Source organism: Exophiala viscosa (genome assembly GCF_022695815.1).
Source record: "Exophiala viscosa unplaced genomic scaffold EDD37scaffold_2, whole genome shotgun sequence".
NCBI classification, from domain to species: domain Eukaryota; kingdom Fungi; phylum Ascomycota; class Eurotiomycetes; order Chaetothyriales; family Herpotrichiellaceae; genus Exophiala; species Exophiala viscosa.
In genome coordinates this window covers 3587353-3600895 of record NW_026944354.1, presented here as the reverse complement: position 1 = coordinate 3600895, position 13543 = coordinate 3587353, and the positions used below count along the sequence as shown (strand labels likewise).

The window sequence follows — 13543 nt, the reverse complement described above, 5'->3', positions numbered from 1 at the left end:
CTCGGTCATTGACCGATCAGACCGACGAGCTGACCGGCAACAAGTCCATCAGGGTGACATATGTGACTTGCGCGATCATTCTATCTTGCATGAGGGTAAAGCTTGCCTTATTTGCAGAGCAAGAATTTAGGCAAGCGTGCTCATTCTCTGTCATCATCTTTGCCTCTCATTGAAGACAGAAAGAACAATGGCGCTCAACCGCAGTTTTACGCTAAACACTGGGGCGAAGATCCCAGCTGTTGGTTTCGGTACCTGGCAAGCAGCGCCCCATGAGGTCGAGGACGCCGTGGAGATCGCTCTCAAAGCCGGCTACAGGCATTTAGACTGTGCAGCAATCTACAGAAATGAGACTGAGGTTGGATTGGGGATCAAGAAGAGTGGTGTGCCTCGCGAAGACATGTTCATCACAACCAAGCTGTGGAACTCAAAGCATGATCCAAAGGATGTAGAGCCGGCGTTGGACCAGTCATTAAAGGATCTCGGTGTGGACTATGTCGACTTGTACCTCATGCACTGGCCTGTCGCGTTCGCCCCGGGGGACAGATTCTTCCCATTGGACGACAAGGGCGTGTTCAAGTTGTCAGACATTCACTTCAACGAGACTTGGAAAGCTATGGAAGCCTTGCTCAAGACAGGCAAGACGCGTGCGATTGGTGTTTCGAACTTCAACATCCGCCGATTGAAGGAGCTCCTCTCCAGTAGCAAGGTGGTTCCAGCGGTGAACCAAGTCGAGGCACATGTGAGTTATCCTTCTGCGTGAAACATGGCGACTGTCAATCCATCACCTTCATGTGCCATTCCATTGTCTGGGATAGTGTTCTGACAGTTTGCAGCCATACCTTCAGCAACCAGAGCTTCTCGAATTCTGCACCGAGAAGGGCATATTGGTGCAAGCTTACAGTCCTTTGGGCAACAACACCACGGGTGAACCCAAGACGGTCGATGATCCGGAAGTCCATGAAGTTGGAAAGTCCCTTGCTTTGGATCCAGGTCAGGTTCTGATCAGCTGGGCTGTCCAGCGTGGTACCATAGCTCTCCCCAAGAGTGTGACTGAGAAGAGAATCAAGAGCAATCTCCAGGACTCGATTCTTCCGGAGGAGGCCATGAAGCAATTGAACGCCCTAGAGAGACACAAAAGGTTCAATTTTCCCGGCACGAGGTGGGGTTATGACATCTTTGATGAGGTCGGGGATGAAGCCGTTGCAAAGTCTGCGAAAGAAGCTGGTCCCGAGAATCTGACAAAGTTCAAGGTGTAAACCTAGGGACGTGCCTAATAGGTAGAATCAGGCGGACGGACTTGAGAGTGATTGAGCAAGCCCATAGAATTGCATAGGCGCGATTCCAAAGCTCGAAAGATGCGTGGTCACCATCGTGACTCATGATTGCCAAAGACCCCCAGACCATCACCTCAAAATGGAGTGCTTGTCTAGAAGCGCTTTGTCGTGAGTGAAAGTTCATCAAATTTCGCGGCCGGTCATTCCCGTCGCAGGACAAATCCTCAGATGTTGATAATTCCAATCGAATGCCACCCATATACCGTAAAGATGGACCAGACTTGCAAGCACGACCAGAACGTGGAAGACTTGGTGCGACGAGAACCAGATGTCGAAAGAGTCTGGCCATATGGACTCAGGTATGCGAGTCAAGAAGAAGAAGGCACCTAAACCGTAAACAAGACCTTCCAACAGATAGTACTGCATGCCGGAGCGGATCATCATTTCGTCCCAGCCGTAGAGAAGGAGTCCGTGAATGATTGGGGCGAATCCGGAGAGTGCCGTCAAAATAAACGCCCAGGAGCGATGACTCCGATATTTCAAACCTTGTAGCTGGGGATGCAAAACCAGAACCGATGTGATGATGGTCAGCGTGATGATCATAGTCCAGTAAGTCCAGCAGATCGCAGGTTGGCATCTAAAACCAACGTAAATTCCAGAAAAGAAGCTTCCCAGTATGAGGGTCAGGATTCCAACGTAGTCAACTCGCAGAAACAGGTTGGATATGTGCATGGAGTGGTTCATCAAAGTGTGATAAGATGCCGACAGCACCATCGTGACTATGGCAGCAGCGACATTGCAGCCGAAAACGACATGATCCATAAGCGTTGCTTCGGGATACTGATAAAGTATCCAACGAAAGATAGCGGCTTGCCCAAAAGTAAACAAAACGGCCGGTATAAGATGTGTGTAGATGTTGACTGTCTCATTGTGGATGTATCCCAGTGAGAACGCGCATGACAGCCATGAGTCGGAGACAGGACGATAGCCCGACTGTATGAAGTGGTTATCTTGATACCATTCGGGTAGGTCTTCGAAGCGTAGCAGCTGGGGAGCTTTGTGCTGCGCTTTTAGGCGAGCAATATCCTCCTGAGTCGTCGAGTTGCTTGGAGCTCGCGTGAATTTGGCTTTCGGTCTTCGATATGTAAGGATGAATGACATATTGTTGGTGCGCCGGTGCGAGATCAATCCAGTACTGACTCACAGTGCAACCTCAGAGGCTGAAATCAACACAATCAAGACCCCAATGACGGCCCCTTCTCGCGCTCATGCAAGCGATGGTGCAGGCCGTGCAGACCACACGTAAATTGTTCTTGTAGTGGGAAGGATCAGAAGCAGAAAGCCGACTTCAAATATAGTGGTTGAAAAAAAAGGATGAGGTCGGTGCGCAAGTGGCTGATTATGGTTGATAAGGGCGGTCCCCCAATCTGGCGATCAGGCCACAAGTATGCTCAGTATTATTGGTCGAGCAATTGAGCCGTCGCTCTCGGCCAGAGACCGTTGGTTTTCGTACCTATTTCTTGACATCATCTTCACGGCAAACACGGTTCGCTTATACATATTGTGATGTCCACAGGTGGCTGTTTTCCGGTGTCGGCAGAGTCGGATCACTGTCATCTTCTGTGCTTGTCCGCAAATCATCTTGCATCATCGTGCTTCAAGATAGTCTTCAGCTTTCTGCGTCTTTGAGACGTCCAAGCTTGCCTTCAATGCATACTCCGCCCTTGCATATTCGAAAAGGCATCAAATCGCTACAACTTCCAGAGATGGTATCATCTTTTGCGACCGTCACCTCCAGTACGGCGGGCACGGTTATGGGCCGTTTAAAGACGACCTCCATCCATACCGGATCTTGGCTGCGATAAAGCGCTTCATACTCAGGCGGTAGGGTACATCGTTCAAGCAGATCCAAGGCCTTGGCCACCATGTGGTTGCCATGTGCAATCTTACCTGAAAAGCCGAACAACTTTGCTGCTATTGCCGATATGTGAATAGGGTTATAGTCTTTGCAGACTCTTGCCCATCTGCTTGGTTCTTCATATTCGACGTCGAACGATGCCACACGCGTATATGCTAAGGGTTGCGAATCGCTCTCTGACTGGTCTTTTCGAGCGATTTTCTGATTGAGCTTCGCAAATTGTAATATGGTGAATATCTGTCGAAAGATTGTGATTGTCCCAGTTGAACCACCTCTAGGGATGTCGAGCGTCAGAAGGAGGTCGACTTCAAACCCTCTTCTAACCCTCCGCACATGCTTCGAAGCAGATGCTGTCACACCAGCCCCAGAGAATGATTTGAGGCTGTGCTCCGTACACAAGTCAGGCCGCAGAAGCTCGAAGCGATTTCTCACGTTTACTGCACCCAGCGGACAAAGTTTGCATGAGGTTTCTGCCAACAGTAGTAACATGGCTGGCTCGGTCAAGGCGGAGAGAAAGAGCATGGCCTTGGAACCCGTCCATAAAGCGTTTGTCTGGGTTGTTCTCTCAACGGCCAACGTATATGCATCTAGGTCTTTCTGACTCGTGCGAACAGGCATAGTCAATGAGGAATCGTCCATCAGTGTGATTGATTCTGGATCACGGTACCACCACCACACATCAAGAGAACGTTTGATAGACCTTGATGCTAGCTGGCCCAAGACAACAGTTATATCGTAGACGGAAAGCTGATTCGGTGAAAAGCTAAGCTTGACTCGCTTACGGCCACTCCAGAGAGGTGACAGATGTGGGCAGAGTAGACGAGGTCCGGTCCATAGAAGCAGGGCAATGGACAGGATTGTGGCGATGAGAAGCAGCATAATCATGACGGGCGTAGGAGATTCCCAAGTACAATAGTGCGATGGCAGGAACTGGTAAAGCGAGAAAGATTCGATGGAGTCATTGAGGTCGCACCAACGATCACCACAACCGGCGGTAGTAAGGGGAGTGGAGTGGGGAGTGGTGAATGGTGAGCATCTACTACCGTAGGCACGCCTAGGGCAGCTGTCGAGGTGTTTTCTACCACTGACACGTGAGCTCTCCGGGTGAAATTCGCTTTTTGTTTTGGTGTTTGGAGAAATATGACTGTATCTAGGTAGTGCCTGTGCCAAACTTTCCGGGGGATGCGACAAGGGCAACATGCGACTTTCTTAACCCAGCACAGTACCTGGACCACACCACTGACTTAACTATCAACGCACCAAATAGTAACATACAGTACTGTTCACTCTAATGTATACTGTCTAATCAAGTTTTCTTCTGCGCCATCTGTTGAAGTCAGCTCCTCCTCACCATGCCTTCGCGGTCGCCTTCAAGAGGCCGGTCGCGCACGCGCTCTCACACTCCCACCTCAGTCCAACGAGCACTATCACCAAAGCACGACCAGTCCCGGTCGCCTCGACGATCTCCATCACCACGATCTCGCTCACGGTCATACTCAAAGTCACCACCTCGTCGAGACGGACCTAATGGCCACGGCCGAGGGAGAAGTTACAGCCGCCACATATCCCGGAGCAGAAGTCCAAGTCGCGGTGACAGAAGATCGTACCGGGATCGCAGTCACACCCGCAGTCCCAGCAGAGATGGTCGACGAGTCCAGAGTTCCAAGATTGTCGTGGAGAAACTCACAAAGAATGTGACTGAAGCCCACCTCCGCGAGATCTTTGGGTCGTACGGTCGCATCGAATCGATTGACCTTCCACTCAACAAACAATGTACGTATCACCACACAATTCCAACAATCATACCTAATGTCGGACAGTCATGACAAATCGCGGGACAGCATACATCCTCTACGACCGCCCCTCGGGTTCAGAAGCGGCTATTGCCCACATGCACGAGGCGCAGCTAGATGGGATGGTCATTTCAGTCAGCATTGTTCTACCTCGACGCGCCTTTTCACGTTCACCTCCTCCTGTCAGGTCTTCCAGACAGGGTCCACCAGCGAGCCGTTACGGCCCGCCTTCAAGGGGTGGTGGTGGTGGTCCGCCAGGCAGATATAGAAGTCCACCTCCCAGAAGAGGCGGGTTCGGAGCGGGAAGAAGAGGCGGAGATGACAATACATATGTCCCGCGTGCAGGATATTCCAGGTCACCTTCACCACCTAGGCGGAGGCGGCGGTCGGGTTCCTACTCCAGATCACCATCGAGGTCTCCACCAAGGCGACGAGGTCCACCTGTACGAAGCCCACCACGAAGGAGAAGACGAAGCCCCAGCTACAGTTCCCGGAGTAGCTATAGCCGAAGCAGAAGCAAGTCTAGAAGCCGCTCTCGGAGCAGACCTCGATATGGTGGTAGGAGATGACACGAGAACAATAGCGATTCACTCAGCAGAGTTCTCGTTCATCAATGTGGACGATGGCGCAAGAGCGCTTCAGAGAGTCAAGAGCTTCGGGTGACACCATCAGGAAGGTCACCCGTGGCATGATAGGGGCCTACCAGGTATGCTGTCTGGAATCATGGAAAATCGAAAGGGTCAGCAGGACCAACTCTATTCTGGGGAGGCTTAATCACAGGCATCAGGTGCACCATGTGAGTGCATACAAAGGGCATGCCCTTTACGCCAATGAACTGCCGTGAAGCCATGGTAAACAAGTCAATCCCTTTGGCCCCCACCGAATGCGGATCAGATAGAAGCTAGACATGTTTGTCCATCAACCCCATTTGAATTCAGCACCATCTCTTCTAGAGGCGAAATCTGAGAACTACAAGTCGCATAGCTCTTCCGTTTAGACCAGGTGGTTCATGGTCCGCCGCGGTCCCTTGCATTGCAGCTCTTGGCGGGTGATTGAGTGGAGCGCGAAGTCGCCGATCAACTTACAACTTAACCGCGATTTCTCAATTGTAGATGAGTTTAATGCTTACAATTCACCCTCACAACTACATCACAACTACACACCTCCCGAGACAATTTTGGAGAGGGGAACATCGACTCCATCACTCTCGCCCTTTCTTTCGACTTCGGATGCGCCCTGTCGAAAGCTCTTGCCGAATGAGAACGCGTCTTCGCCCATGCCTTCGACCGTCGGAGCATCCCTTCACCTGCATTTTGACCTTCTTTAGTCCGCACTCAGGACAAAATCAAATACTCCTCGCAATCATACGTCAGTCACCATGAGTACCGACCCTGAAACTCCTACCCTGGCCAATGGTTCAGACCATCCAGGTGACGACCAAGCCGATAGCGACGGCGAGGACGAAGTTCACAATGACACCACAATGCACGACGACGAAGAGGTGGAAGGGGATCAAACATTACAAAATGGAAAGTCCTATGCCATGGCCGAAGAAGCAACCGACTACAGCGTCTTCGCAAACCCACCGGACCTTGGGCGCATGCGCCAAAGACTTTTTGATCTGGAAGAGCCGATCGAGGTGACAGTCGCCGAGTTCGAAGCATACTATTCATTTGTTGACAACATCTGGCGGAAGATGAGATCGGGCGAGCAGCCTGACAGCAGTCTGCGCACTGAGTATTATGCTTGCAGATTGCGACGGACCACGACTGCAAAGCCTCACATCCCTAGACCAACACCAGAAGGCAAGCAATCGAGAAAGAAGAGGATTCGAGACGACAAGACCTGTGGGATGACAATGAAGGTTGTCTACAACTCCGGACCCGCCAGTACCTGCACCATATCCAGAGGCGTTGACAACTTTCAGAAGCATTCCCATGATTTGGACTATATCGACTCAACTAAGCGCAATTCGGGCATCATGGACACTGCGCGGCGTGAAGCCACCAGAGGTTTCTTGCCTGCCTCGATATACTGGAAAATGTGGGAGGAGCCCGACAAGATGCACGCGGCTGGTGGGAAGTGGATGAAGGTTTCGGATGTCCGGAATGTTCAGTATGCCTGGCGGCAGGAAAACCAGCAAACTGTTTTAAAGGCGCATACGGGCTTCAACCAGACCAGAGCGCCTCGTCAACGGCCTGCAACTCCACCTAAACCCGCTCAGCCTTCTGTCCAGCCTGGTGTTTTCGGGCGACTGGAACCCAGCAAGCCGGAGATAGCCCGACCTGAGTTGCCGCCAGTGCAAATGGATACCTTGCAATACCCACAGCATGCCAGAGGTTTTCTAGAGCAATACCTACCGGACCCCAAACTTGCCGCAAGTCGAGGCCGCCCACACGTAACCCTTACTTGGGCCAGCGGTCTTGACGGTCGAATCACCCAGGTACCAGGCGTTCCTACGGCTATTTCCGGGCCTGAGACGAAAGCAATGACCCATTATCTGCGAAGTTGCCATGATGCGATCTTGATTGGTGTCACAACGGCGATCGCAGATGACCCGGCTCTGAACTGCCGACTTGCCAATCCCGTAGGATATGGAGGATTGCCCAGGGAATACCATCCTCGACCTATCATCATCGATCCACACGCACGCCTGCATATTCGCCCGGAGATGAAGATCCTCAAAGCTGCCTCCGAAGGGCGTGGAAAAGGACCATGGGTTGTGGTGGCACCTGGGGCAATGTTACATCCCATGGCTGTCAGCACATTGAAGGCGCATGGGGGCGAATACCTCATGATCAACGACTATCACCCACAATCGGGGGGATTGAATTGGGAAGGAGTATTTCATGTTCTCTTTCGTGAAGGTATCAAAAGCGTCATGATTGAAGGAGGCGGAATCGTCCTTTCTGAACTGCTGAAAGTGCGCTATGCACATGTCATCGATTCTGTCATCATGACCTTTGCTCCAACCTTCTTCGGCAAGGCAGGAGTACCAGTGTCGCCTGATCCGACCTTTGACTATTCTGGCAGACCGATAGCGACAAGGCTGAAGAAGGTGCGATGGCAGCCAATGGGAGATGCCGATGTTGTGCTTTGTGGTCAAATGGTTGTCGACCGCCCTGCTAATGGCATCCTGCCCGGCATCGAAGAATTTTCTCAAGCGGCGCCAGAGCCTAATCAACAGCAGAGGCTACCACCACCACCACAAGAGCAGTCGCAGGGGTCGCCGCCTTCGCAGCAACCACCAGTGCAGTATCCACAACAACCACCTCAACAGCCGCAACCCCCAGTGCAACAGGCGAATACCCTTGCTCCTCAAGTGCCTGCACCCGGTCCAGGAGCAGCAGCAGGAGCCGCGTCAGATGCTGGTCACTCTCGATCACCGACTGCACCTCTTCGAGCTTCGCCTGGCAGCTGATCATTGCGGATGGCGCCATAGTCCCAAGACCAACCATATGGGGAAAAAAGGGACTGTGCAAATCATACAGTAAAATCAAATGGTCACCAGAGCTGCACCTTGACTAATAAATGCCACGAGGTATGACTATCACGACGGAAGGTATCCAAAAAGCGTTTCAGCACTAGAATTGTTTGCAAGCGACGGCACCAAATGCTATTTGGAGCTATATCAATTAATGGCGTACAAGATGCCCGGACAGCGGTGAAATTGGTGTTTCCGCAGTGCACCTGCAACAGATACGTGCACATGGTGAAAGGACTGATACCAGCCAGGAGAGCTAAAGGCTATGAACAGAGGGCTAGTCAAACGACGGTTTTGATATTCTATGGGCTTGTTGAGCTGAAATGGATTGTCATCTCGGTGACACGGGTCGCTGCCCTCAGCGCAAGGGGTTCCTGTGTCTAACCTCAATGAGCTCCAGACAATACGATAATCTAGCCCAGTTCTCTCCGCGACTTGCTCGCTCGTTATCAGATGATGCCACTTATTTTACCGAGCCATGGTCGAATGGTGCCTTCACTGTGCTTGTCTGAGACCACTAACCTAATCGTGTTCATTCTAAGTGAAGCTTTGTACGTCCATGTATCGTCATTAGAGGCCCTGGGTATGAAGGACACTATCGGGGCAACAGGTAGTTGGGACGGGCACCGTTTTTAAGGCCTAACATGCTGTTAATGCAGTGAGTGACGTTAAGCAATAGATTTGAGTTTGGAATTTCCAATAATATATATTTACCCCAGAACTCGGATGAGTGTTTTCATTCTTAACAACAACACCACACATGCACGCACGCATGCATGCACGCGGAAATAGACTGCTTGACCAACGCAGACACAGCAGTGCTGCGCTCGGCGTTTCCACCGAAGCTAGTGCAGGATCGACCATCCATCTCCTCAACAGCTTCATCTAGCTGCCCTTCCTGGATGTTGCTGACTCCTTCCCCCGCGTCTGATCTGGTCACGATCGTTGCAGAATTTGTTGCTTTCCCCACAAATATGAACATATTGCCGGGTCATAATGGGCCGAAACAACAACTTGAACGCGGAGTACTGGGAAGGCACCGTCACCTTCTCGCGGAAAGCATGACTTTCAAGGTATAAAAGATGGCGATTGCCACATCTAACGGTGCTCTTCGAGACTTGGTACAGTATCTGAGCATGACCTCCCCTCATTCACGATGATACCTTTATATACTATCTCAACATGCGTGCTGTTCATGAAGCTGGCCTTCTGCGCCATCCCTCTTTCCTTCACACCACCCCAGAATGCTAGCCAGCCTATCCTAGAATCCTTTGTGTCCTTTTCGATCGAGTTCTCCTCGTTCCCAGACTTTGCAGGTATTTGTGGACAAGTACTTTCCTGGTCAAACTAACTGTCCAGGCAATTCGAGCAGCCCGAACACTTTCTCGTACAATCTCCTGACCAACCTGCAACAACTTCAGGGATCCTATCCAATCATCAGAGTTGGAGGAAACACTCAGTACGTTATTCATCACGAGCCCATCTCATCCAGAGACCAACAAGGTGTAGGGACTATGCCACGTTCAACGCAACCCAAACGCAAGCCTTGATCGGCACATTCAATTTCAGCCGGTCGGCAGACTATCCTACCACAATAACCATTGGCCCATCATACTTCGACTCTTACTCGACCTGGCCGAACGTGACATTCTTACATGGGTTCAACCTAGCAAACAACGGCACACTGGGCTACGACACTCTGGTTGGCACCGTCCCTTTAGTCCGCAAAGCGCTCGACACCAGCAAACTCGCCTATTTCCAGCTGGGCAACGAGCCAGACCTGTACAAGACGAGCTCCCAAGGTCCAGTCCGACCCAGCTGGTGGAACGAAACGGACTATGTTGACGAGTGGCTCAACAAAACTCGACTCATAAGACAGATCGTCCAACAGGACTGTCCGGACGTCATTTCCCAAGGCAAATTCGAATTCTATGCCCCCAGTTTCGGAGGAACAGGCAACAGTCTCAATCTGCTCACGACATGGAACGCTGGCCTCGACACCGACAATGACATAGCATGCATTGACAGCCACAAGTGAGCCCACTTCCCTTTTCAATCCAAACTAGCCGTGCTAACAAGACGCGTGTAGCTACATCGGCGGCGCCACACAGCCCGGCGTAACATTGCAAGGCACCCTGATGAACCACACCTCGACCGTACTGTCCGTGTCCCACCACCTCAATGAATCACGTTTACTATCCGGCACTGGCATCCCATACATACTCGGCGAAACCAACAGTCTATACAACGAAGGCGCGCCAGGCCTGTCCAATTCATTCGGCGCCGCCCTCTGGGGCGTAGACTTCAATCTCTACTGCGCCGCAACCGGGATAAGACGCACACACATGCACCAGGGTACCAATTACCGATACGCCAGTTGGCAGCCTACCCAGACCGTCAACGAGACTTTGGGAACAAAGGCACCCTACTACGGGAACATCATGGTCGCAGCCTTCTTGGGAGATTTGACCACGTCGAACGTGAGTATCGCGGACATCGAGCTGGGTAGTATTTACCAGAATGCTTATGCTGCGTATGTCGATGGGAGGTTGGAGCGCATTGCGGTAGTGCAGATGAATGAGTATAATAGCACGCATGGGACGACAGGCACGCGGCCCGGCGAGACGTTTAGTTTCCAAGTACCAGCTGCTGCGGCGGGCGCCACTCTCAGAGGTGTGAGCGTGCAGCGCCTCATTGCGAACGGGAGCGACGCTATCACCGGGATCACGTTCGATGGAATTTCGTATAATTACGAGCTGGAGCAGGGGAAGCCTGTTGTGTTGAGTAATGTCACGAGAGGTGAAGTTCTGCAGGTTGCGCAGAACGGGGCAGTGAGCGTGGATGTGCCGTGGAGTAGTGCTGCGATTCTGAATTTGCAGTGGTAGGGGAGCACGCGGGACCTCATATTGAAGGACAACATACTCTGCTCGGCCTGGTGTGAAAGACGTGGTTCTTCGAGCTCATATTGACAATGCATAGCATACCTAGGTAGCGAGGCTGCGAGTGGGTGGGTGTGCCCACCGAGCTAAACCCAACGTGAAAAAGGGGTTGAGTTTGACACCTGTACAATCAACTCACACAATCTGAACTGACCCCGACCAAAACTTGAGACAGGGAGATGGACCAGCAAGACACAACATGCCAAAAAAGAAAGTCCTTTGCAGGGTGTTTTGCTCCCTACTGGATTTGAACCAGTGACTTCGACATATGCAGTATCTTAAGTACTAGTGTCGCACTCTACCAACTGAGTTAAAGCTGAAAAGTGGATGTCAGTATAACTATGGAAGACGGGGCTCAGACAAACGTACGAGCAGTCTTAGACCTTACCACCAGTGATGGTAATGTTGATGGCATCTTGAATGCCAGCAGAATTCTGCTTGTTGCAATATACATATGTGCGCTGGCCTCATGTTTCAGATGCAAGAATGGTGAGGTGTGTGGAAGTGGGTTTGACGGGTTTGACAGCTCAGGGGTTGAAGTCGCATCGTAGCCATACGTGAATCGTCAACCCATACCCACCCAAGTGTTGAGGAAGGTGTGCCTGGCTACTGAACATAGGGCACGAAGCCTTTTCCGACTTGCTGAATACTACCTAGGTAGGAGGCAGCGGAAGAGACGGGCAAAAAACTACAGTGCAGCACGACGGCAAATGTGCCACGGGAGAAGCGCGGAACGAAACAAGGCCAGGGAATAACAAGACCAGGGAACAACAAGGAGGACACGAAGAAGAAGCGTCCTTGGGCGTGTATGTCTTTCTCAAAATGCGAGCATTCCGCGATGCAAGTCCGAGCTTGTCGCCATCTATCAGCTCGACGAGGGGGTACGCCGTGTCTTGATACGCGCAAAGTTCTCCTTCCCATGGTCTATCGGAGCTCGACGAACAGCATGCCCCTGGGACGCAGAGTCCAGCCATCGAGCATCTCAGATACCCAACATGCACCAAATAGTTCTCTCAAGCCAATTCCAGTGTCGGCAGAGCCAAATGGACATAGAAGCGTCCACGAGTACCAAAGCTTTGTACTTCTCATATGATTGGCGCTCTGAAGCGAATCGAGGTGTGTCGATTCATGATGCCCACGACATGCTGCCCGATATTACAGCGCCCTTCCAGTATGACTTCCTCAGTGATACCATCATTCTCGGAAATCCCCTCCTGCAAACTAGCAGCAGATCTGGAGGCGACCTTGATTGCCAGATGTTGTCTCGCTAGCAGTGTGTGATAACTGAGTCTTCGTGCTTGTCACCAGGCATGAAGCCCGCGCTGAATAGCTTCAAGGAGCTTAAGGACCATGACCACCCAGAGATCACACATATCCGCTGTTCTTCGCAAAGTGCATACCTGCAGCGAAATAAAAGAGTTTCCCAGCGATCATGTACTTATCCTCCTTGCTCCACTGAATCAGACGATCGTACAATTCGCTCAAAGGCACCATGACCCTCTCGATCAGCTCGCCATCATCCAATTTCTGATCCGGCATGATGTTCTCCTCACCCTCCGGGAGCTTAACCTCAACCATGACCAGCTTGAGAGTTGCATTGGTCAAACCTGGGTCACTTGATACAACGGGCCCACTTTCGAGTATTCGCCCTTCATATCCTGTCTCTTCTTTCATCTCCCTGACCGCAGCTTCCTCAGGCGTCTCGTCTGCATCGATCAGGCCCGCAGGCCATTCGATAGTGTACTTGCCAACTGGGGGACGATATTGTATAACCAGCATGGTACTGGGAGGTTTTGAAGGGTGTACGAAGATAGTTCCCATGGCGACCGCATCGACGCCGGATTTCGAGGTGGTCTTACGGATGGCAACCTCCCAAGTCCGAGGTGTGCCTGTCTGGTCGATAAAGTCGATCTTCTTGAGGGTGACCCATTTTGCTTTCTCCAGAGGGAGATCGGTGATTGACACGACTTGAGGTTCCTGCTTAGACATTGTGAGTTGTCGAGGATTGTGGGAGGACGGAAACCGAGCTGCTGGACGGGATTTTATGCGCAGGGACGTGGACGAACGGTGTGGTGTACAGCGAACCAAGGCTAGCAAAACGCAATCGAACGATGATTGATATGATGCAGTTTGAG

General features: G+C 51.6%; 7 protein-coding genes and 1 non-coding gene across 8 annotated transcripts; 4 read left to right on the top strand and 4 right to left on the bottom strand.

The window, feature by feature from the left end:
* The first annotated feature begins 72 nt into the window (after positions 1–72).
* EDD37DRAFT_287131 (NADP-dependent oxidoreductase domain-containing protein) lies at positions 73–1357 on the top strand. Its single transcript, XM_062811090.1, has 2 exons — positions 73–739; positions 834–1357. The coding sequence occupies exons 1-2, from the start codon at positions 188–190 to the stop codon at positions 1254–1256; spliced, it is 975 nt and encodes a 324-aa protein (XP_062673841.1). The 5' UTR covers positions 73–187; the 3' UTR covers positions 1257–1357.
* Positions 1144–2689, bottom strand: EDD37DRAFT_287081 (hemolysin-III related-domain-containing protein). Its single transcript, XM_062811088.1, has one exon. It carries the CDS (start codon positions 2433–2435, stop codon positions 1458–1460), a length of 978 nt encoding a protein of 325 aa, XP_062673840.1. The 5' UTR covers positions 2436–2689; the 3' UTR covers positions 1144–1457.
* EDD37DRAFT_623773 (uncharacterized protein) lies at positions 2631–4387 on the bottom strand. The gene has a single exon (XM_062816126.1). The coding sequence runs from the start codon at positions 4075–4077 to the stop codon at positions 2944–2946; it is 1134 nt and encodes a 377-aa protein (XP_062673839.1). The 5' UTR covers positions 4078–4387; the 3' UTR covers positions 2631–2943.
* Positions 4371–5965, top strand: EDD37DRAFT_623771 (uncharacterized protein). Its single transcript, XM_062816125.1, has 2 exons — positions 4371–4965; positions 5013–5965. The coding sequence occupies exons 1-2, from the start codon at positions 4545–4547 to the stop codon at positions 5552–5554; spliced, it is 963 nt and encodes a 320-aa protein (XP_062673838.1). The 5' UTR covers positions 4371–4544; the 3' UTR covers positions 5555–5965.
* Positions 5966–6468: 503 nt separating this feature from the next.
* On the top strand, positions 6469–8406 carry EDD37DRAFT_656577 (5-amino-6-uracil reductase; the record flags this gene model as incomplete). The annotated part of the gene is made up of 1 exon (XM_062818841.1): positions 6469–8406. One exon carries the CDS (start codon positions 6469–6471, stop codon positions 8404–8406), a length of 1938 nt encoding a protein of 645 aa, XP_062673837.1.
* Positions 8407–9625: 1219 nt separating this feature from the next.
* EDD37DRAFT_678022 (uncharacterized protein) lies at positions 9626–11552 on the top strand (the record flags this gene model as incomplete). Its single annotated transcript, XM_062819624.1, has 4 exons — positions 9626–9785; positions 9829–9928; positions 9979–10503; positions 10559–11552. The coding sequence occupies 4 exons, from the start codon at positions 9626–9628 to the stop codon at positions 11352–11354; spliced, it is 1581 nt and encodes a 526-aa protein (XP_062673836.1). The 3' UTR covers positions 11355–11552.
* An 88-nt stretch (positions 11553–11640) lies between these two features.
* On the bottom strand, positions 11641–11728 carry EDD37DRAFT_t3. Its single transcript has one exon. It is a non-coding gene; the product is annotated as a tRNA-Thr (tRNA).
* Positions 11729–12577: 849 nt separating this feature from the next.
* EDD37DRAFT_287023 (NUDIX hydrolase domain-like protein) lies at positions 12578–13541 on the bottom strand. The gene has a single exon (XM_062811087.1). The coding sequence runs from the start codon at positions 13395–13397 to the stop codon at positions 12774–12776; it is 624 nt and encodes a 207-aa protein (XP_062673835.1). The 5' UTR covers positions 13398–13541; the 3' UTR covers positions 12578–12773.
* Positions 13542–13543: the final 2 nt, after the last annotated feature.

Excerpts from the sequence above, each read along its gene's own strand:
- EDD37DRAFT_287131 (XM_062811090.1), top strand. The coding sequence starts at position 188 with ATGGCGCTCAACCGCAGTTTTACGCTAAACACTGGGGCGAAGATCCCA. Across the intron at positions 740-833 it reads TGAACCAAGTCGAGGCACAT|CCATACCTTCAGCAACCAGA; the intron begins GTGAGTTATCCT and ends GACAGTTTGCAG.
- EDD37DRAFT_287081 (XM_062811088.1), bottom strand. The coding sequence starts at position 2,435 with ATGTCATTCATCCTTACATATCGAAGACCGAAAGCCAAATTCACGCGA.
- EDD37DRAFT_623773 (XM_062816126.1), bottom strand. The coding sequence starts at position 4,077 with ATGATTATGCTGCTTCTCATCGCCACAATCCTGTCCATTGCCCTGCTT.
- EDD37DRAFT_623771 (XM_062816125.1), top strand. The coding sequence starts at position 4,545 with ATGCCTTCGCGGTCGCCTTCAAGAGGCCGGTCGCGCACGCGCTCTCAC. Across the intron at positions 4,966-5,012 it reads CCTTCCACTCAACAAACAAT|TCATGACAAATCGCGGGACA; the intron begins GTACGTATCACC and ends AATGTCGGACAG.
- EDD37DRAFT_287023 (XM_062811087.1), bottom strand. The coding sequence starts at position 13,397 with ATGTCTAAGCAGGAACCTCAAGTCGTGTCAATCACCGATCTCCCTCTG.